The 24239-nt window shown below is 37.3% G+C and overlaps 1 protein-coding gene across 4 annotated transcripts in view; it reads left to right on the top strand.

Moving 5' to 3' along the window:
• Window positions 1–22925, top strand: part of Gpat3 (glycerol-3-phosphate acyltransferase 3) — a 58344-nt gene extending 35419 nt beyond the window's left edge. For 3 of the 4 annotated variants that reach the window (XM_047567109.1, XM_047567108.1, XM_047567110.1), the window contains exons 4-13: window positions 2180–2450; window positions 6872–6946; window positions 7496–7585; window positions 9223–9316; window positions 13920–14035; window positions 15645–15700; window positions 17057–17142; window positions 17867–17995; window positions 18760–18839; window positions 21724–22925. In XM_047567109.1, coding sequence (XP_047423065.1) covers window positions 2180–2450; window positions 6872–6946; window positions 7496–7585; window positions 9223–9316; window positions 13920–14035; window positions 15645–15700; window positions 17057–17142; window positions 17867–17995; window positions 18760–18839; window positions 21724–21835 — 1109 coding nt within the window. In that variant the 3' untranslated portion in view covers window positions 21836–22925. The remainder of the gene's footprint in view (window positions 1–2179; window positions 2451–6871; window positions 6947–7495; window positions 7586–9222; window positions 9317–13919; window positions 14036–15644; window positions 15701–17056; window positions 17143–17866; window positions 17996–18759; window positions 18840–21723) is intronic. The other variant, XM_047567111.1, reaches the window with a different exon arrangement.
• Window positions 22926–24239: the final 1314 nt, after the last annotated feature.

The raw sequence follows: 24239 nt of genomic DNA, 5'->3' as shown, positions 1-24239 counted from the left end.
AAGCAAGGGCTCCACCCCTGAACTAGATCCCCATCCCTCTACATATTTTTGAAAAAATGCTAAACTAAAATATAAAAGTGAGTTACATTTATTTGAGTTACACAGAATAAACTAGGTCAGGGGGCAGAAAAAATATTACACATCAAGTGTGTGGGGCCTGGGGACTGGCTTCTGTTTACAGATCTGTTCTCTCTTAGCTCAGTTAAATAATATGAAGCAACTGCAAGTTGCATTCTTATCTCTGACTTTTCTAAAGAAGGATATGTTTAGAAGTCTGTCCACTGTCCCTAGTATATTTCATTCAGATTTAGTGAAAAACTCTCCCACTCTAGATGTTTAAAAATTGATGTATTGCTAAATAATGAAACTTTTGCACTGCTAGGTATTGGTCAGTATTTGGATTGAATAATCTGCTCTGAGCAGTATTGCAGTACCCATAAAGTAAGGGGATAATTCAGCAGGCACATTATCTTAGTCCATCCTCTAATATTAATTAAAGATGAAGAAAGGTTAACCCACTGTTTCCTGAAAAAGATAGCTTAATAATCATTTAAGAATTTATTGTTCTAAATCTTAAAGTGATTAGATATTAGCTCTGCACTTTGGGCAACTACCCCTCTCCCTCCAAGAAAACCCCAAACCTGAAATCACAAAATGTCAACCCTGTAAGTAAATTAAAAAATTCCCCACTCCTTTATTTTAAAAAAGACACCCATGATGGAGCTAGTCCAAGTCATCCTTCCTTTTTCCTCCAGTGCATCATGCTGCCATTTCATTAAAAAAAGAAAAAAAAAAATCCAATTCTTCCTGTTGATGCATGAATCAGTTCTCCAGGGGCTTGATAATATAGGGCTCTCAGCTTTCTTCATTGATTTCCTTGTAAACTGGAAACTGAGAAAATCAAAGGGGATCTCCTTTCAGGGATTTAATATCTTCATCTCCACCTCAAAAGGAAAGATTTTTCTTTGTAGGGTAACGTAGGAAGTAAATTCCTCTGTGACATACCCCAGAGGAACAAATGGGTAGTCACGTTAGGTACTGTGTAAATAGTGACTCTTTCTTCTTTGAGGGCCTTCTCACTTATATTCATATTGAGTAGTTAGAACTGGATGGCTGCAGTCATTTTTTAATTTACAAAAATATTTATGCGCCTTTAAAAATCTTTGACTTGTGTTCTTTATGGAAAATACAATATCAGTGTGGAGAAGAAAACCTAATCCCATTGTCCAACGATAACCACTTAATGTTTTTTTTTTTCCTTGATGCTTATCCTATGTTTATATGTTCTTAGAGTTAAACTAACGCTTAAGATCCCATTTCTTTTCACTTATAATTAGAGGATTTATTAATGCATGCATTAGCTATCATTTTCTGGCTCAATTATAATGAAGAGTACTACAAAGAACACTCTTTCCTACATTTCCTAAGATGGATTCCTAGAATTGGAAGTACTGATCACCAGCAAAACTATTTTTAGTCCTTTCATGACAAACCAACTTTGAAATCAGTTGTGAATAGTTCCACATTCATATATGGAATACATGTGTACCTGTATCATTTGTCATTGAACTTCATCATGAAACAAAACATATTGCTGATTTGGTAATGTAAATGGGTCAGTTGCTGTTTAATTTAAATGTGTTTGAAAGAGTTTTGCTATATTTATTTGATACTTATGTTACTTCTATGAAATCAGTTCATGAACTTTGCTTACTTTTCTGAAGGAGCCTGGGTTTTTCTTATTAAATAATTTTTATATATTAAAAAAAAATCTATCTTTGCCATTTGTGGTACATATTTTGCCATTTTACTTGGTTTTTGGCTTTATGGCTTTTGTCAGGGGAGAACAGAAATCTTTATTTTTACACTGTTTAGTTCTTTATCTGAGAAGACTCTCTGTGAGTTCTTTTGCTAATAGTATGCAGAGAGGAAGATCAAGTAACAGGGTATGGAGAACAAAAATTCCTCCATGATTAATTGAAGTCATTGGGTTGGGACCATTTCATGCAGACACTGATTTTACCTCTCTTTCCACTGCAATCACTGGTCTCTTATTTCTGAAATCTTCATGTCACCCATTAAACTTGTTTTCCATATTCTATACAGTAAACATTGCCTCTTTGGTTAGTTGTTCTTCTGTCCTATGGCATTTTCTCATATCCTGACGCTTTCTTTTAAGGTATTATCCAAAGAGATGAGTCACCCATGGAAAAAGGGCTCTCTGGTCTTCGAGGAAGGGACTTTGAGCTGTCTGATGTGTTTTATTTCTCCAAGAAGGGATTGGAAGCCATTGTAGAAGATGAAGTGACCCAGAGGTTCTCCTCAGAGGAGCTAGTGTCATGGAATCTCCTCACAAGAACCAACATAAATTTTCAGTACATCAGTCCTCGACTCACTATGGTGTGGGTGCTGGGCGTCATAGTACGCTATTGTGTCCTACTACCCCTGAGGTAAGTCGCCCGCCTGATGATTTGTTGGTATAATCAGTTCAGCTTTCTCTTTTAATCACATATGCAATGGCCGCGTACTGATTCCACTTCTTCCCGCTTAGGAGATGCCACCAAGTGTGGCCTCTGCACGAGGGTATCATCTATTCTCCTTTTACATTTTTTTTCCCTCCAGATGGAGGTGTATATTCAGAGATCAGTATCTAGTGTACAGTCTGGATCCAATTTGTTATTGCAGTCATAGATAATTTGAGGATGGATAGAAAATGGAAGTGGGAAGTTAGAAAGAAGAGAGATGACTTATAGTTTAACATTTACTAGAGTGTCAACCAAAATATAACATCACCAGAACCACTGCCTTTCTTTGCTGGTCTGTAGCACTTCATAGCTTCATAGGAGAGAAGAGTTTCCAGAATGGTTATCACTTGGACAGAGCCATTTGGAAGAGTGAGTTCATCCATCCAATTCCATTATGATCGTTCATTTCCCTTGTTAGCAATTTCCCTACCTGGGTCCCCTTCCGCTTCTAGGCTTGAGTTCTCCCTGATGAGGAGGCTACCTCAAGCCTGCTTTCTAGAAGCACAGTGTGGAACAAAAGAGTAGAAGACACTGGGCAGTGGGATGAAGCAGCAATGGCCAAGATCTGCTTAGCACAGTGATGGCAAGGGTAGGCATGTGTACCAGCCGCAGCCTTGCTGTCGATGGTCTTGCTTCATGTCCTGGGACATGGCCTTGGCATCCTCTCAACAGAGCTTTCCAGGCAGTTGCTGCCAGCCAGCTAACACAAGAGTTGAAACCTCTTTACCATCCCTTTGCCTCATTCAGATTTATTGCAGCGGAAGGCATTGCTTAAGTATAGACAAGTGCTGATTTCCAAGAAGCTCTTTCTGTTTTCTTTTGCTCTTGTTACCAGTGTCCCAACACTGGAGTATAGTAGTCTTTTGGGAATCACTTCAGCTGTGATAAAGTGAAATTCAGGGTTTTGCATGCACTTTTTATTTTGGTGGTACTAGGAATTGAAATAAGAGTGCTACGCTGAAACACTTAGTCACATCCCTGGCCCTTTTAATTTTTGAGACAGAGTCTCTAAGTTGCTAGATTCTCACTAAAGTGCTGAGGCTGGCCTCGAACTTGCAATCCTCCTGCCTCAGCCTCCCTAGTCACTGAGATTATAAGTGTGCACCACCACGCTTGACTTATCATATACAATTTTGCTTAAACCTTAAGCTAGTGCTCCCAATGTGGGGTTCATGTGCTCTGAGGATGCACATGACAATTCATTGGTATACAGGAAAGAAGCAGTAGAATTTTTATTTGTTAGAAGCTTCTAACCTTTTTATAATTAGAACTCCTACTTTATTTCTTAAAGAAGTAAAAGTTCAGTAAAATTTAATATATAAATTAGTTCTTGCATCTTCTGGTTCATGGATCAGGCAGTGATTCCAAGGTAACTGGAGGGAAGGGTGAGAAATTCTACAACACAGAGTACTTAAGATGCCTCATTTGTCATTGGTTAACTTTTACTATGCTGTGAAGACCCAGCACATGCTGTTATGATTCTGTTATCTAGTTTTGACTAAACTAGTGCTCACAAAAGAGATGATTAACTTAAAAACTTTTGCAAATAAATCACAGATTTTAGATAGTCCAGTAATGTAAAGGAACATTAGGAACAAAAGAACAAAAGGAAAATGGCAGAATTCACACCTACTCTTAGTACATAGCCTTCACTATAAATGATTTGTAGAAGAATTGTTACCAATTGAGCATTTAAAAAACAGATTATGCTAAAATTAATTGCAAATATTCCCCAAATTGTTGAATTGTACACTTAAATGGGTGAATTATATGGTATGTGAACTGTATCTCAATAAAGCTCTTAAACAGATTGTTGCTGAAAATTTAATGTCTTGTCTTACCTGAAGATAACTTAATCTGAACTTATCCACAAGAACTCTCATGTTGGCTCACTTTAACAAGGAATTTTCTGACTTGTTAATCTAGGGAAAAAAATTCTATTTCAATTGTTTTAAACCAATTGCTAGACAACATTATAATTCAAGCCCTTCTGATTTAATATGTAAAAAATGAGTGGTTCTCATTAGGGCAAGATGACAAACATTATTTGAAAAGTCTTGCATAATTAAACAATGATTTCATTACTGTGTTAGTGACTAACATGAAAATGTGGCATCTAATTCTGACCTTTAAATTGTTACGTCAAACAATGTTAAACCAAGACTTCAGAAGATTTAACACCTTGACAAAGTATTTATAGGAAAGCATATTTAAAAAGATTTGCCCTTGCACAAAATGTAATTGATAATATTTATCATATTATTTATTATTAATATTTTGATTGAGAGCAAAATGTTTTCTTTTTTTTTTTTTTTTTTTTTGCGGTACTGGGGATCAAACTCAGGGCCTTGTGTTTGCAAGGCAAGCACTCTACCAGCTGAGCTATCTCCCCAGCCCAAGCAAAATGTTTTCTACATTAATATATGTAATTTTAAAATACTATGTTTAAAAAAATACAAATATCTTTAAACTGGGCATGTGATACGCACCTGTAGTATCAGAGACCAGAAGGGGTGAAGCAGGATGATCTCAAGTTGAAGGCTAGCTGGGGCAATTTGGTGAGACCCTGACTGAAAATAAAATTTTTCAAAGTTTGTAAAAACAATTTTTACAATCTTCATATTTGCAGATATTTTATAATGTGCATGATGTCAGTACAGTGGAATATATTGTCATTCTTAAATATACTATGGGTACATGTTCAGATATGTTCATAGGGTGTTTCCCCAACTAGGTGAGATGACGGCCTTAAGCTAATTTTCTATGTTAAATAATACTAAACTGATTTATTAAATAATAAAAATAATAATAAAATGATAATCTAGTGAAAGACAGATAACATAATTGTTAGGAGCATGAATTCTGGAGCCAAACTGCCTGGGTTGAAACTCTGGCTTTGCTGTCTGTTGGCTCTTAGGTCTGTCTGTGACCTTAGGTAAGTAATTTAACCTTTCTATGCCTCAGTTTCTTCATCTGTTGAATAGAAATGTTGATAATTTTATTGCCTCACAGAGTTTTTGGGATGGTTAATGTGTTAAATGTAAAGTGTACTTAGAATATGCCTGGCATATAGTGTTAGCCATTATTTTATCTTCATCTATGTAAGATCTGAGATAGGTTAAGATAAACTATTTTGTGCTCTCAACATCTGGTCAGGAGGTTTAGATAAACAAATAGGGAGCAAACTACCTTGACCCTGGAGAGAGTTGCTATTGCTGACCCTGGACCTCAGGTAGCCACTGTAGCTCCTAGACCCATAGGGTCTTTCTGACTGCAATGGTGGTTTCCTTTTGTCAGGTTATTGATACCTCACATATTCAGCAAAACATGGTAAGGTAATGCTCTCTTGAAAACTGGAAGACACAAACAGACCTCTGGTTTGATTTGAGAGGGCAGTGAGATAATCTAAAGTTCCTGCTTTCTCATTTGAAAAAGTAAAATGGTTTAAGAAATTTTATTGATAAAATATGATTAAGCTATTGTTTCTTTTTATCTAAATCCTATTTGTTTAGAAGGATTTAAAATCTCAACCTTTTCTTTTTGAGTAATTCTATTTGTATTTCTAGAAATGACTATTTCCTTTATAAAGTGATTGGAATGTACATAATAAGCACTTTTCAAAAACAAGAAAATGTCTACATGTCTACATGGAGATTAGAAGTATTGTCAGTCACCTTGTTTTCTAACTTCTAAGTCATCTTGAACCATGCAAAGGGACAATAGTTAGATTTGCATTATAGGATTCCTCCCTTGTGGTATGTTTTGGTATTATTATAAGAAAGGCTTCATATCTCTCTTAGCCCTTTAATGATTACATAGATTCAACTTAAGTTTTGTTAATAAATTTACAGACCTTCTCCATGTACATGTAGACTAGTTACACATATGTGCTTTTTACTTTGAAAATGGTATCGTATGCCATACTATTATTTCACACTTTGCTTTTTTCCACTCAGAATGTATCATACAATACTCAATAAAATCATGTCATAATCTTCAGCTTTACCAATTTTTTTTTTTTTTTTTTTTTTTGGGTACTGGGAATTGAGCCCAGGAGTACTTCACCACTGACCTATATACCCATCCCTTTTTATTTTTCTATGGATAAGGTCTCACTAAATTGCTGAGGTTGACCTCAAACTTGCAATCCTCCTACCTCAGCCTCCCAAATGACTGGGATTACTGGCATGCACCATCATGCCCGACCCAAATCCTTTAATAGATATATCATATTCTATAATGAGGATGCTCTACAATTTATTTATGAATCTTTAGTTTTTTTTCCCCTTAGGTTATTTACTTGCTATTTGACAAATTTTTGCATTACTTTTTCTTTTCTTTTTCAGGGTTACTCTGGCTTTTTTTGGGATCAGTTTGCTGGTTATAGGAACCACACTGGTTGGGCAGTTGCCAGACGGCAGGTGAAATGTTTTCTTCCATCCAGTCATAAATTCTCCTGTGTCCACAAAAAGAGTATTTGCTTAGTTCCTCCATATTATGTTGAATTCGTCATCTCACCCCATTTATTAGAGTTCTGCTCACTTCATCTTCACAGTCATTATTTGATTTCCCATTGTGCTTCCATATAAATTGAAAGAAGTTTCTTCAAAGGAGAAATGGAGATAACATATAAAATGGACTGAGGAACGCAGTGAAAAGAGTCATATATTGGCAGTCTCAGAAAGCTGAGACCAGAGAAACTTCAACATATCTTGGTCAGGAATTTATTCTAAGGGAAGAAGCCACCAATAGAGAGGGAGCTACTTTCCACTGGAGTTTTTGTTCATTCTCTTGGTAAACTTTTGCCATCTAATACCAAATGTATCAATGAGATTGTAAGAATTGAACTGTGTTTGTTCAAAGGAATAGAACCCAGGATGCTGATGTGAATGGGCACATTAAAGGTTTTATTGTATTGTTTCTTAGGAGTGTCCATTACGGCACAATAAAATGGTTTCTTTTTACTTCAGACTCAAAAACTGGCTGAGTGAGCTGGTACATCTGACTTGCTGCCGGATCTGCGTGCGATCCCTCTCTGGCACCATTCATTATCATAACAAGTGAGTGTCTGCTGGCCTGGTGCCTGCCCTTGCAGAGGCAAATTCAGCTTTGGGCGACAAGAGCATTGAAGGTGGGTGGGGGGCCTCAGGTGGGTCTGAGGACTTCTAGGGTGTTCAGCCTCATGAGTACCACAGATAGAACCGTGCCCAAAAACAGTTTAAAAAGGGAGTCTGTTTGCAGAAGGATTATGATAATAAACATGTCCTGACAGGCACTTCATAACTGGGCAGTTAGGAAGCGCAAGTCAGGCCGCATGTTTCTCATAGGTCATCCCTGTGGGATGGGCATTGTTATCCCATTTTACAGTGGAAGCAATGGGAGCTCTGGAACTGGTTGTGTAGGATTATATAATAAGTTTCCAGTTTTGAGCCAGTTCTGCCTGATTTAAAAAAATGAAATTCACAGGCTTATGGTGTGGTGAAATCCAGCGGACCTCTTTTTGGTTTTAGTCTTCCCACTTCTAAAATTCCATAACAGATCCTTAAAAGAAAATATTATATTCTCCTTCCCTCATCCCAAATCAAAGAGTAGAAAGGTAGCTAAGGAAAGCTATTAGCTAAATGGAAATCATTCTAATTGCTTTTAAATTATGTTTCTGTGAATTCAATTTTATTTAATTAAAAAAATCATTCTTAAAAGTTTTAGAACAAATATCTCTTTTTTGCTGATGGGGTCTTTCTCATTTGTAGAAGGGAAACATTTTGAAAATCATTTGATTTTACCATGTGTTACCAACATACAGGCCCCTTAAAATTTTTAAATTATGTGATTTTACTATTGGTCTATGTGAGTTTTAAGGTAAGAAGTAAAAGAAGATACTCTGACAGAAGTGTGATCAGAGGAGACATCTTCCACAGAAAAGTTGCTTTAATGACAGAGAGGTGATCATAACTTATAGTAGTGCTTTTTGGCTGGGGATATAACTCAGTTGGTAGAGTGCTTACTTTCTATGCACAAGGCCCTGGGTTCAATCCCCAGCACCACCAAAAAAAAAAAAAAAAAAAAAAAAAAAAAACTTCTAATTTTAAGGAAAATATGCTAAAGTCATTATGTATTTGGTTCCCTCTTCTCTGAATAGGCCCAAGCAAAACTACTTAGCTTTATTGGTGTCAACTCTCATTTAACTCTAGGGCAGAGACAGGCAAACTAAACTATGGGCCTGTAGGCCACATCTGACCCTCTGTCTTTTGTAAATAAAGTTTTACTGGAACACAGCCATGCTCATTTATTTTATCTGGTGTGGCCTTTGTGCCACAACAGTGGAGTTGAGTAATTGTGACAGGGATTGTCTGGCCTGCTCAACCTGAAGTATTTACTCTCTGGCCCTCAACAAAAACAGTTTGCTGACCTCTGCTCTAGTGGGAAAAGAGGGAGGAAGTCGTGGTAAATTAACTCTGTGAATCACCATGAAGCCAGTAAAACTGATACTTAGGAAGATCAAAATCATATGAAAATACTTTCAATTAAATAAGCAAAAGTTAGAAAATTTATCCTTATAATCATAGGTACCTTACTCCACTGCCTAACATTCCCTATAAATAATCTCCAAGTATACTTTAAAAAAATGAGTCCATGTTTTCTGCAAAACAGTGGCTGTTTTCTGAGGGTTAGTACTTACCATTGTTTGTGATTGCAGGCAGTATAGACCCCAGAAGGGAGGGATTTGTGTTGCCAACCACACCTCTCCAATAGATGTTTTGATCTTGACAACGGATGGTTGTTATGCTATGGTAAGAACAATCCATTGGTAATTTGGGTAGTTGTGTATTTATGGTTTGCTCAAATTTTTTATCATTTTTGACAAATTTGAAAGTTAGTATCATATCAGAAATTTGGGTTATATTATTGTAGTTGTAAAGCATTATGGATTTACATGAGGAACAGATAGTGCAAGAAAAAGAAAGTAGACTGGGCATGGTGGTGCTGGTCTGTAATCCCAGTAACTTGAGGAGGTGGAGGCAGAAGGATCACAGTTTGAGGACAACTTAGTGAGACCCTGTCTCAAAATAAAAAATAAGAAGGGCTGGGGATGTAGCTCAGTGGTAAAGCACCCAGGGTTTAATCCCCAGAAGAAAGAAAGAAAAAAGAAGAAAAGAAAGAAAGAGAATAGCCATTAATATTTAAAGTAGTAAATAATTAACTTACTGAAATGTAGACATGAACTTGGTAGGATTTGACAAAATTGATTCCATATTGCTTCTGAAATCCTTGCCAATGTTTAATAATGCTTTGCAACATTAAAGTCTTCCTTCTTTGAGTTGTACAAATCCCCTAGCTGCCAACTAATTCTTTCTTCCTTCAGGAATGTATGTGCAATTTAAAAAAAAAAAAATCTGCCTCTTTAATGAGACTCTAGCAAGAAAGGTAAATATTTATACCACATTTTCTTTCTCAGATGTTGTCCACAGCCTCAAAGAAAAGAAAGAAAAAGAGAAAAGAACAATCCTAGTAACAAACCACAAAACCCACAGTAAAACCAGACCTCAAAATACCCTCAGAAACCACATTCTGGCACTTTTTCAAATAATCGTTTTCTATTACCCTTACAAATTTGCCAAGAGTTCCTGCATCTCTTTTATGTGTCAGATGAATTCTAAATAATATTGGAAGATGTCCTTTTGTGCATGGTGGTTAACTATGTCCCAAGGTGGAGTGTGAAACAGAATGTTTGGACCAAGGTCCTAGGGGATCTGTTCACATTCTCTTACTGGTGGGTTGGGCTTCAGAAAGAGCAGATGGGTTATATTTCACCGGTGTCATCATATGGCAGAAAGTAGAAGGGCCAAGATGTAACAGACTGCTCCTGGGAGCCCTTTTTATTATGGCACTAATCTATTTTGTGATCTAGACTCTTCCACTCAGGCCTCACCTCTCAATACTGTCATATTGGCAATTAAGTTTCCAATATGTGATTTCTGGGAGACATATCAAAATAGCACTGCTTAATCATGATTTTGTGTATCTGAGACCATTTCTTCTGTTTCCTGGTCAACAAAGTTGAGAATAATGCATTGGTGACTCAGGACCTCAGAAATTTTGTTGGCATCATCCATACTCTTTGATCATAAATTACTGCAATTACATTAATAATCAAGGTTTAAAAAAGCCTTGTAACTGCAGCAGGACACACACCTGTGATCCCAGCAGCTTGGGAGGCAAAGGCAAGAGGATTGAAAGTTCGAGCCAACCTCAGCATCTTAGTGAGATGCTGTTTCAAAATAAAAAACAAAAAGGGCTGGGGATGTATATAGTTGAGTGGTGGAGCATCCCCAGGGTTCAATCCCCAGTACTGTGGTGGGGTGGGATGGGATGGGGTGGGTTGTGGAGTTTAAGCTAAGCAACTGCAAATTGCCTATGGGATTGAGTGAAAGAAATATAAAACCAATGGTATTTAATTGAAGGTGGTGCAAGGCAGAAGTGGAAGGGAACTGTATTACTGACCTGCAGAAGTCATAAGTGGCTAAATAAATAAACTATGTATCCAAGGAACATTAAAGATTTTCCCTTAATTATTTATTATTTTTTTAATTAACTTTTTTAATTAACTATATACTTTTATGGGGTACTGAATGATGTTTGGCATGTATATATTTTGGAATATTTAAATCAAGCTAATTAACATGTCTATCGTTTCACTCAATGATTTTTTCTAAAGTATTTTTTCCCTTTTAAAAAAATTGGAAATATTTTCAAGCATACAGAAAAGTTGTAATAATAAAGAACATTATACAGGATACCCATGTACCTTTTATACATATTTACATATTGGTGAGGTGTTGCCTACTTTATCCCTTGTATTCTTGTGTGCTAGCCCTCTCACTGTAAGGTGAAAAATATCTGTATTTTTAGTATTTAAAAAATTTTTCACTTTTTTATGGCATTGCCAGTAGATGGATGGAACTGGAGCTTATCATGCTAAGTGAAATAAACCAATTCCCCAAAACCCAAAGGCCGAATGTTCTCTCTCTGCAGATGCTAACACGTAATAAAGCAGGGGACAATAGAAGTACTTTGGATTAGACAAAGGGGAATGAAGGGAAGGGAGGAAGGATGGGAATGGGAAGGACAGTAGAATGAATCAGACATAACTTTCCTATGTTCATATGTGAATACACGACCAATGTGACTCCACATCATGTTCAGTCATAAGAATGGTTGTACATTGTAATTGGAATGGGTTGCGCTCCATGTATCTATAATAAAATACATTCTACTGACATGTATAACTAAAAAGAACAAATTAAAATTTTTTTTTCACTTTTTAAAATAGAAGACAAGTTTTTGTTTGTTGATTTGTTTTTAGTGCTGGGGTTTGAACCCAGGGCCTCCTATGTGCCAGGCAAGTGCTCTATCACTGAGCTACAGCTCCCCCAAGTCCTATTTTTTATTAATTTATTTTTTTAATTTTTGAGACAGGTTCTTGCTAAGTTGCTCAGGCTGGTCTTGAATTTTCCATCTTCTTGCCTTAGCTTCCTGAGGAAGTTACAGGTGTGGGTCACTGCACCTAGCACTAATCTATTTATATTTAATATTTATTTCTAGTATTTAAATTGGAAATCTGAGTCTATACCAATACATTTATTTCATAGGTTTCTATCTTTCCCTTTTTTTTCCACAGTGAAAACCCTAATTCCCTACAATATCAACATATTTACTCATTTTCTTAATCTTGTAATCCATTTAAAATAGTTTCAGAGTTTCTCTGTTTTATTACAATAAACAAAACAAGCAAACAAAAAAAGAGTTCAGGATGTTTTACAATCCTTTCTACCCATTCAAGATGGAGTTAGGTGACCAAATACAATTTTTGTAAGTGTCTCAGATTCTTCCCTTCCTTTAGTGCTGTTCTTTCATTCATTTGAAACATTGTTGGATTCATTTGCTTCAGCTTGCTTTCATTTTGTTGTCCCAATTCTTTTGGTTTATTTTTTTGAACACGTAGGATATTAACATGTCTGCAGAAAAATGATATACTCAGAGAAGTGTTACCCCCTCCCATGTCCATCTCTCCCATTCCTTCTTTCAAGTTCTCAATTTCATTGGTTTAGTTATCCTTTCTGTATTTCTTTTTGTCAAGATAAGTAAATGCATGTGCATCATTTCCTCTTTGGTCTTAGTCCAAGGGTTTCATACTTGTTCTTTTGCTTTTTCACTCATCTCCTGAAAATCACTACTTATCAGTCATAGATCAACTTGCTCTTTTCCCACTATATGTATATACCATTGTTTATTCATAATTTCCTATATTTAGATAGTGTTTAAATAACAAATAATATTTTGATTAATTGCATATGTATTTTCTTTGATTTTTATTTTTTCCACATTTTTATTAGTGCATTATAGTTGTACACAATGGTGGGATTTATTATTACCTATTTGTACATGCACACAATATAACAAAACAATTCTATCAGTATCATGCCCCAGAATTCTTCCCCAGTCCCTTTCTTCTATCTGACTGATCTCCCTTCAATTTTCATGAAATTTCCCCAGCCACAAACCTTTCTTTCCCTTTCTCCTCTTTAGTTTCTACGTATGAGAGCAAACACACAATACTTGACCTTGTAAGTTTGGCTTATTTCGCTTAACATAATGTTCTCAAGTTCCATCCATTTTCCTGAAAATGACATAATTTCATTCTTTATGACAGAACAAAATTCCATTTTATGTGTACACCACATCTTCTTTATCAATTCTTCTACTGATGGACACTTAGCCTGGTTCCATAGTTTGGCTATTGTGAACTGTACTGCTATCAACATGGGTAGTGTATATGCGCTTTCATTTAGTTGAATGTGTATCTTCAGGTTAAATTCCTAGAAGGAATTATTAACGTGAAGGATAAATGAATACATGATCTTGGTAGATGTAGCCACATTCCTTCCATTGGTGCTGTAATCCTCTCCTTCCCCAGCAGCGTGAGTGCCCGTTTTCCATAACCTGCATCAGAGTGAACTGTTAAGCTGTTGAATCTTTGTCAATTTAAGAGACTTAAAACGGTATTTCAGAAAAGCTTTTTGGATTTCTCTAATCTTGACTAAGTTGAAACACCTCTACTTTTGGAAAACTAGAGAATGTCTAGGGTGTAGCAACTTGACTTATAATTAAAAGCTACTAATAAAGAATATTTCTTGCTTACATATGGCCTTACAAATGCTTTGATCACACTAAGAATTTCAGTCAGCAGAAGGCAGCCAATCTTGCCTATGAGTGGGGGATAGAAACTTACTGATACTTAGCAAGCACATAAATAAATAAATAAATAAACCTTTCTTTGGATGGCTGTGCCTTTATTATTATTTTTTTAATCTCTTTTTCTCATGGTATTTCTAGGTTGGTCAGGTTCATGGGGGATTGATGGGAGTTATTCAGAGAGCTATGGTCAAAGCTTGTCCACATGTCTGGTTTGAACGCTCGGAAATGAAGGATCGACACCTGGTTACTAAGAGGTAAGATGATTCAGATTTCATCTGGGTAGCATAAAACAGATAACTTTGGGCCTTTTGGTCAAAAAGGGCAGAGCTCACTATGGATCAAAACTAAAACATATACAGCCCTATTTGTAGTTGTTTTTTTTTTTCTGGCAAGTTACTTACCATGATTAAAAAAAATAATTCTGTAGACACAGATATAGGATGGCATTAGAAAGCTCGTATGTCTATTTTGCCATGACTTAGGTATAGTCACTATACTGATATTGACAACAGTCCAGTCACTGAAATTTCAAAGGTTAAAATTACCTCCTTGAAATTTAAATAATTGATTCCTATTTTCTGAATAAATAGTTGATTGTTAGCTGAATGACTGTTCTTACTTAAATCCGGCCACAGACAGAGCTAACGATCTTGCATTAATTCACTGTGGTGAAATGTCTCAGGCAATCAACAATAAGGGAAGATGTTTATTTTGGTTGGTTCATGTTTTCAGAGATTTCCATCCCTTGTTATTTGACCCTGTTGCTTTAGGTCTGTGGCATCACAGTATGTCATGGCAGAAGCACATGGTGCAAGAAACTTGTTCACTTCATGGCAGCTGGGAATCAAAAAAAAAGTAGAGAGGCCATGGTCCCAGTATCTCTTTCAAGGGCAGGACCCCAGTAACCTAACTTCCTTCTACTAGGTCCCACCTCCTAAAAGTTCCACTACCCAATAGTGCCACACACTGGCCTCCAGCCTTTCAGACATGGGCCTTTGGGTGGACACGTATTCAAATTATAGAAGATCCTTATGGAAAGGCAGACGAAGGAACCTCTGTGACTGGGACTGGGGCTAGAGAGTTGCTACCAGAAACTTTGGCTGGGAAACAGCTTTTGCCCAAGGGTTTTAACTGAAGACATTCTGGTCATTGCTTCTATAAACACAAAGGTGGCCCATGCTCTTAAATGAAAAGTACTTGTTGAAATCTGCTTCAGGTTGGAAAGTGTTCCCTATCTTGAGATTATTTTGCAATGGAACTCTCTGGTAGCTGCCATCTCTGTACCTCAGCCCTCACCAGCTTCTGATGAGCAGAGTTGGGTTTGAGCCTAGAAGGATGCCAGTCTTTCTCAGCATTATAGTATGAATTTCATAGACAATCTCCTGCTTAATAGCCATAACGTAGACAGTTTCAGTAATCAATATTCCCATTTTCAGATGAAGAAATATAAGGACGTGGAGAGAAACAGAAAGCTATTGACCTGGTGGCCCCAGAGCTCATGTCACATGACTGTCTAGAGTTCTGCACCCTCCCACCCCTGCCATACTAGGGATTGAACCCAGGGCCTTGCACATGCTACTGGGCAAGTGCTGTACCGCTGAGCTACATCCCCAGCTCCCTGGAGTTCTTTTTTAATAGTAGTCAGAAGGTATTGAAAATCATTCACTTTGAAATTAGAAAAATCGAAGTAGTGTAGATCTTCTTACACTTTTAAAGAAAGGGAAACTTGAGTTATCTCCTTTTCTTATCTCTTATTTCCTTTCTCTGCTTTATCATTGTATTCACGCTAGTAGAGTATAAAGTATACCAAAAAGGACTCCCTTTTTTAAAGGTAGAATTTTTATTCTTTGTTTTTCTCTGCAGACTGAAGGAACACATTGCTGATAAGAAAAAACTACCCATATTAATTTTCCCTGAAGGTAAGAACAGAGACTGCCTCCCAAGATGTCACTGATAACAACAAATGATCAGGAATGTGTGACGATTATAGTTTCTCTGGAACTAGCATTCTTAGACCAGAATGGGATGGCCTTTGGACTATTCATTTCCTGAAATATGATGGAAGTCATGGTACCTTTTTTATTTTATTGTATTCATTTTTTGTGGTGCAGGAGATCCCTTTTTTATTTTAAAAATCACTTCTGGGTAATAAATGTACAAAGGTATTATCTGTGATTTTAAGGGTAGTATTTTATTTTATTTTTTAGGTTTTAAAAATTTATTCTAATTAGTTATACATGACAGTAGAATACATTTTGACACATCATACATAGATGGAATATAACTTCTCATTCTTCTGGTTGCACATGATGTAGTTATATCAGTTGTGTAATCATATATGTACTTAGGGTAATAATGCTTGATTCATTCTATCATTCCTATCCCCGTACCCTCTCCCCTACCTTCACTCACCTCTAATAGAAATACCTCTCTTTTTCCCTAGCTACAACCCTTATTGTGAATTAGCATCCTCATATCAGAGAAAACATTCGACCTTCAGTTCTTGGGTTTGGCTTATTTTATTTAGCATGATATTCTCCAGTTCCATCCCTTTACTGGCAAATGCCATAATTTCATTCTTCTTTAAGGCTGAGTAATATTCCATTGTGTATATATACCACATTTTCTTTATCCATTCATCTGTTAAAGGGTACCTCGATTGGTTCCATAGTTTAGCTACTGTAAGTTGAGCTGCTATAAACTTTGATGCGGCTGCATCACTGTAGTAGGCTGATTTTAAGTCCTTTGGTAATAAACTGAGGAGTGGGATAACTGAGTTAAATAGTGGTTCCATTCCAAGTTTTCTGAGGAATCTCCATACTGCTTTCCATAGTGGTTGCACCAATTTGCAGCCCCACAGCAATGTATGAGTGTACTTAAGGGTAGTATTTTAAAAGTATCAAAGTTGTCAACTGTTGTAAAGAAGTTGTACTTATAAATATTTAATAGTAAAGTAAAAGTTTGTTATGGAATCTGCTTAGAACTATTAGATTACTCCTTTAAGCAGGCATGAATTTGCAAAATGATAGCAAAATGGCTGTCATTTTGCTATTTTAAAGTATCATATAAAAGTAATTCTTTGGGGCTAGTAGAGTGCTTGCTTAGCACATGTGAGACACTGGGTTTGATCCTCAGTGCCACATAAAAAACAATAAATAAATAAAATAAAGGTATTATATCCATCTATAACTGAATTTAAAAAATTTAAAAAGTAATTCCTTTTAAAATTTATTTAAAAAGATGACTAACCTCCCCACTCCTATCTACCCTTGCAGGAACCTGCATCAATAATACTTCAGTCATGATGTTTAAAAAGGGAAGTTTTGAAATCGGAGGAACTATACATCCAGTTGCAATTAAGGTAAAACATTGTTTTTTTAGTACCAGGGATTGAACCCATTGGTGCTTAACCACTGAGCCACATCTTCAGCCCTTTTTATTTTTTATTTAGAGACAGGGTCTCAGTAAGTTGCTTACGGCCTCACTAAGTTGCTGAGGCTGACTTTGAGCTTTTGATCCTCCTACCTCAGCCTCCTGAGTCACTGGGGTTACAGAGGTGCACTGATTTTTAAAAAAGTCCTTAGATTGGTGAATTTACTTTGATATAATTACAATTCAAAAATTTTCAAGAGTGAGGAAACGTGCCTACTCTCCTCAGTTTCACCAGTTCTTTACACTCTGCTGCATTTGCTGTCTCACGCTGTGTCCCTCTATTCCTATGTGCATAGGTACGTGCTAGGAGACTGTGAACGAGGAGTTACATTAAGTGCTAAGGATGCAGTGATAATCAGAACATGCACTGCTCTGCTTTCATTGACCTTCCAGTTACATGTGGAGACAGATATTTAATAGGCATGTAAATAAACCAATTACTGTGGTGGTCTGGGGCTCTATTTAGAAAACTAGTCTGCTCAGTCAGAGTGTTAGCAGTCCTGGTCAAGTGTTTGTGATCAGTTCTATCAAAAAAAATTGAAGGAAAGTGGGTTTCTGATAGAGCTATTTGAACTGCCACCTTAAAAACGTTGAGTTGAATGAGCGAAGCCACCACTTGGTTTGTAACTGGGGTGTGTTTTCTTTTTTCTCAGTATAACCCTCAATTTGGGGATGCGTTTTGGAACAGCAGTAAGTACAACATGGTGAGCTACTTGCTTCGCATGATGACCAGCTGGGCCATCGTCTGTGATGTGTGGTACATGCCCCCCATGACTAAAGAGGTACTTCCTAGAAAACATCTGGTCTTTGGTGCTTTGTCTAATCAGATAAAGGCAAACAATCTTTATCTGAAAACAGGGTGTTTCCATCGTTCTCATCATACTTTTCTGCTTTCTTAGCGATTGATCTCTCTCTCTCTCTCTCTCTCTCTCTCTTTCTCTTCTTTTTTTTTTTTTTTTTTTTATTGAGGGGAGCCGGGGGGAGTAATGGGAACTGAACCCAGGGATGCTGTACCTGGAGCCACATTCCCAAGCCCCTTTGTGTTTTATTTTGTGACGGGGTCTCACTGAGTTGCTTAGGGCCTCGCAGAGTTACTGAGGCTGGTCTCCAACTTACAATCCTCCTGCCTCAGCCTCTGTAGTTGCTGGGACTACAGGTGTGCACCACTGACCTGACTGTTTTTTAAAAAATATTGTGTTTAGTGCTCTTTAATTCAAGCCAGTATATATTGAAAGACTCTTTTCCATAGTAATTTTACAATTGCTGTTGGTTTTTTGAACATTCAGATAATATGCAATGTTATATCTTGGGTAAGACTATTAAAGAATATATTAAAGATATATTCATGATTAAAAAATTAATAAAACATGTATTTTCTTGACAGAATAAATGATACTTGCTAAACTTGACTGAGAATGAAAATATTTGAGCTGAAATATGAATTTTAGATTTGAAAACAAATAAAAATGATTATGAGACATTTTAAGGTGTTATTTGAAAATTTTATACCCTAAATATGTCCTTAAAAAAATATTTTCTTAACCAGGAAGGAGAAGATGCAGTCCAGTTTGCTAACAGGGTTAAATCTGCTATTGCAGTACAAGGAGGATTGACTGAACTTCCCTGGTAAGTAATTTTTTAAAAGTATTATTATTATTATTTTAAATAAAAAAAAATCACTGTTAATGTTACTTATTTTAGCTAGTTAGCTACAGGCTAAGCCAAAAGTGAGTGTGGTTCATACAAAATAACAATGGCTTAAAGAACATAGAAGTTTATCTTTCTTACTTAAATGTGGGCAGTCCTGGATGGTACAACAACTCAATCTGTATTGTTCCGCCATCTTTAAGAGGTGCTTCTACTTTATGGTCTAAGATGACTGTTCCAATTCTACCCAGGGTGCACATCAAATGGCCAGTAGGAAGAAATTTAAAAACAGAGGTGATGTACCTACCATAAGAGCACAAACTGGAAGTCAGACCTACTATTTACACTTGTATCTGTAGGCTAGTACTCAAGTCATGTGATGATACCCTGCTGCAAAGGACATTGGGGAGTGTAGTCTTTGTTGTGGATGGTCATGTCCTTAGCTAGAATGTAGGGTTCTATTGAAGAAGAAATGGAAAATGGATTTGAGGGTGGGGCAAAGGGCTATATACAAGGTTGCTCATATTTAATTCCAGTTATAACTACATTAAAGAAAAACTTAAAAACTTGAAAGAAAGGAAACGAGTGAGATATTTTAATTGGGGTAACCGTGGCTTTTTATTATTATTATTATTATTTGTTTTTAATTGTAGATGGACACAATACCTTTATTTATTTTTATGTGGTGTTGAGGATGGAACCCAATGCCTCACGCGTGCTAGGCAAGTGCTCTACCACTGAGCCACAACCCAGCCCGTAACTGTGGCTTTCATTTTTTGTTTGTTTGAGAAAGACTGAATACAAGTTGAGTGTATTAGTCCGCTCAGGCTGCCATAACAAAATACCGTAGAGCGAGTATTTTAAATAACAGAGACTTAGAAGTTTGAGATTAGGTGGCCATGTGACCATTTCTGATGAGGGCTCTCCCTTTGCATTGCAAAGGGCTGCTTTCTCCCATGGCTGACATGACCTTTCTGTGTAATCAGAGAGAGTGAGCGAGCATGAGTGCATGCAAACTGTCTAGTGTCTCTTCTGTTTTTTTAATTTTTTTTGGGAAGAGGGGGCATTGAACCCAGGAGCACTTAACCATTGAGTAACATCCCCCAGCCCTTTTTATTTTTTATTTTGAGACCGGGCCTCACTCTGCTGCTTAGGGCCTTGCTAAATTGCTGAGACTGGTCTCAAACCTGTGATCCTCCTGCCTCAGCCTTCTAAGTCGACATTTTTTTCTTTAGATTAAATGAAAACTGTTGTGTGATCTATTTAAAAAAAATTTTTTTTGGTTGTAGATGGATACAATACCTTTATTTTATTTATTTATTTTTATACGGTGCTGAGGATCAAACCCAGTGCCTCACACATGCATACTACCACTGAGCCCAACCCCAGCCCTTGTTGTGTGATCTTAAACTTGCTCTTACATATAGCTATTGCCTTTTATTTATTTATTTATTTAAGAACTAAGATTTACTGCCATTGCAAAGGGAAATAGAGGAAGACTGAAGTCTCTAGATTAACACCTCACAGTTGGGGTGCTCAGAGCAGCATGAGGTTTCCTGGGTGTTTGGGAAGGAGAGGCATACAAAAGTAATGTCAGGATGCTCAGAGACAAACTAACTTCAGACTTTTGCTCATTTTTAACCTGGACCTCATAGAAGGAGAAAGGTCTTTCTTCTGTCTCTCCTTCCCCTCCTTAGCTCTCTCCGTTCAGAATTCATGCAAATATTATGAAAGGCAGCTCATTTGGATAAAAAAGCCTTTGTGGATAATCCTGGGGACCTAAGGATGTTTTTCACTTCATGGAAACTTCCCACAACTTACTCCCCCGGGTTTGTGGACTGTGGTCTACACTTAAGTTGAGGACTTAGTGGACTGTGCCTTAGTTTTGCCTCTACAAGCCAGAACTTTGCTTTGGTCTCAGGCAGATGTCTGTACAGAGGCCAAGTTCTGTTCACTGGCTAAGCTGTGATCACTCATCACCATCAGAAAGCACTTTGGTAGACAGTCATGCTAACTGGGTGAAAATTAAACATTCACAGTATAAAGTAAGCGCCTCTCAGCTCGCACTCCCCTAACAATTAAAATCTAAGAACTAGACCAAGAGGGAGAAGGTAGCCCCCAGTTTCTCCCAGCTCTTCGGTGGTTTTTTTTTTGAGTAGTACAGAGAAGGAAAGGCCCTCTCAACCCAGGCAGGTCTGCAATTCACCACCCCTGGGAGAGTTCAAAGATTCACAGGCTCTGAATGAGGGAATGATGCTTTCTTAGGGACTAACTTCTGGTGGGATAAAATTTGTGAGTTTGTTGTCTGTTTTGGAACATGGAAGTGTGTAGCTACTAGAAATACAGTGCTTTGAAAGGAGTAAATCCTACTGTGGGGTTAGATTTGAATAATGTAACTTGTGTATCTGTAAGGAATTTATGCACACATACACACATCATTCTCACTGTTATATTTTAAAACTTTTAAAACTTTCATGTAGTTTTCCAGTAAGACACAGGTAGATTGAAAAAAAAAAAAAAACCAATATTTGTTTTCCTTAGGGAAAAATATAGAGAAACAATTCCTGGTTTTAATAATCCAGGTTTCAATTCAAATATTGAATTCAGCAGCCCTAACTTCTAAAAAGGAACGAGTGGAGGGCATATCTTTCTTTACTTTAACCAAACATTAAAGAGATTATCCTTCTTCAAAATAATGTGTATGGTCATTGGTATGGCTGAAATGTGGGTCTGCCTGCTTCCAGATCCAAGCCCTTTGCCCCCTCACAGACCAGCTGGATAAGTGTCATGGCACAATATCAACACGTGACCCTTCTACATCATTGCTACAGAGCATCTTTTATAATTTCCCTTCTTCTCTCAGGGATGGAGGGCTGAAGAGAGCAAAGGTGAAGGACACCTTTAAGGAAGAGCAGCAGAAGAATTACAGCAAAATGATTGTGGGCAATGGATCTCTCAACTTGGATTCAGACTGAGGCCACCCCTGATGCCACCCCATAGATAAACTCGGCTTCCCAGAACTAACCTTAGAAGTGAAGTGTTTTGGGGAGGGGGTTTGTTTTGTTTTATTCTTTCTCTCTCTCTTTTTTTTATCATTAATCTTTTCTACAGGATGACTGTCTCTACCTCTTTATGCCAGAGGCGGAACCTACATGGGCCCTGTTTTGGCTTTCATGAGGCTTTTGGGGCACTAGCCTCATGAATTGTAAGGTAGTTGACTGAGGCAAAACGGATTCTGCCTTTTGTAAAATGGCAGTGTCGTTGGTGATTGAATGAAATATTCATACAGGGAAAAGTGCTTCTGGGGGTATTTGGACCTCGTTCATAGCATAAATTCTTGGAAAATACCCCTACCTCTGTGTCCACAATTTGTTTTCCCTCACTTACATGATGGGGTCACACATCAGTGTGAGGTTACCATCAGGGTTATGTGCTACCGCAAAGTTGAAAAGAAAAAATGAAACATTGCATTTTAGGGGGAAGGACAACTTTGTGGTCATTTGATCCAAAAGCCAAAAGGAAGTATAAATTATTTTTTGCTTGTGTTTTGGGAGAGAAATACTGTATGGTAAGCTTCACCAAAGAAAAGTGAGTGGAAGGAAAAGTGTGTGTGCATTTATGTATAGGCGACACATGACATTTCAACCAGCAATGGTGATAAAGAGCTTAGTTTTTCTCGTTTGTATGCTAAGATCCCCTCCCATCTACTGACTTGTTTGTTTTTGTAACCAAACACATTTTCAAATAGAAGGAACTTTAAAAATAAGTCACGTTGAGTATCTTCAGTATGAATGAGTGAAAGTTGCCACCCACCCTCCCGCCCTTGGTGGCTTATTCTCAAACCTTCCTAGTCTCTTAAGCAGAAAAATAAGTGGTATCATTACCTTTTGGAAACTGAGCCTTAAATTTTTTTAAAGGGGGAAATAAACATTCCCTAATTCAAATAGCATAAGCAATGTTTGATAGCAATATAATACCGCTGTAAATCTTGAGTATTATCTCTTCTGGTAACCATGTACAGAATGTGAACTGTCTTACCGTGAATATAAATAAATTTTATATTTTTAAAAACGTGTTGCAGTATTTCCTTCTCCCCTCTACCTTCTGGTTTTAAGTAAAATTCCTTCTTAGTATAAACAAGGATTGTTTTCATTTCAGTGACATACTCAGATTTCATTGGAGTGGAACACCTGGGAAACTAAAACATCAGCCACTAGTCTTCTTTTTTCCACTTTTTTAGTTATTTGGAGTCTGGCCCTGTGGACTCTGCCTTGAACAAAGTCCCAGACTTAAGATATTTTGCAGGTGAACCCAGGCAGTTACACAATAGACTAGATAGGCGGGCCTGGATTGTCCCATCAGTGTGTGCTCTCCTCATCCTGCTAGTAGGATGGGATCCCAAAGAAAAATTTGCAAACAGATTCCCCTCATGGTCAGCCACCTTTTTGTTCTCATACCCCCTCCTCTCTCCCTTTGTCCCCTCCTCTCCAAACTGTTGGGGTGATCTTGACCAGTAATCATCAAATCCAGATATGTTGAGGTGACCCTTTGTTTTTTTATTTTTCCCTCAGAGATGTTCCTTGTTCTTCTGACTTTTTGTATTCAATGTGACTCGAATTATGAGATCTGTTTTATGAGTTCAGTTCTCAGAAAAGCTAATAAAACAGCTAATGGTATTTTGTTTGGACATGGATAAAATGTGTCTAAATACCATGAGAACAATAAAGCTGTTGTGTATTCACTGACCAGTCTAATGCTAGCTCAGTCAGGACTTTGCCATGTAGGTCTTTGACTTACACAGTGAATTTTCAAGTTGCTTTGAAATTGTCATGTTACTGAAAACATGTTTCTGAAAAGCTAGTATTGATCAGATTTAGCTCAAGCTTCCCCAATATTTAATGCCCACTCTAGAATTATCATGTCTAGAGTTTAGTATTCCTGAGTCCTCAGGACACTGATGGTAGTGAGATATCAAGGGTAGACAGGATTTGGTTGCGAAATCCCATTGGATAATACATTTCATGTAATCCTTGCATAGACTGATGGACTGAGCCTTGAGGTTGCCCTCCCGCCGCCACCTCATTCTGACTCTTTGTCCTGGTCATAGGCCATAATTACAGTCAACAGGCTTGGGAATGCCCAGTGACTTCTGAAATACCATGGCACACCCTGGGGTTGGATGAGCAGCCATGTGTGAAGCAGTAAATATACTCAAGAGCGCAGGGAAATGGTCCTGAATGGCAGTTGGGTGCAAAGGACAGTCTCCAGGAAAGGTTTTCCTGTATAAACAACTTTCCAGTTGTTTTCACCTTGGTGATCTGCACAACCTCCTCAGTGTGTATGTGGCACTTTGGGCATTCTTTTGATACCTAACATATC

The sequence above is a fragment of the Sciurus carolinensis genome, chromosome 10 (assembly GCF_902686445.1).
Source record: "Sciurus carolinensis chromosome 10, mSciCar1.2, whole genome shotgun sequence".
Lineage (NCBI taxonomy): Eukaryota > Metazoa > Chordata > Mammalia > Rodentia > Sciuridae > Sciurus > Sciurus carolinensis.
Note: the sequence above shows the minus strand (reverse complement) of the source record. Positions and strands in the feature narration are given on the sequence as shown.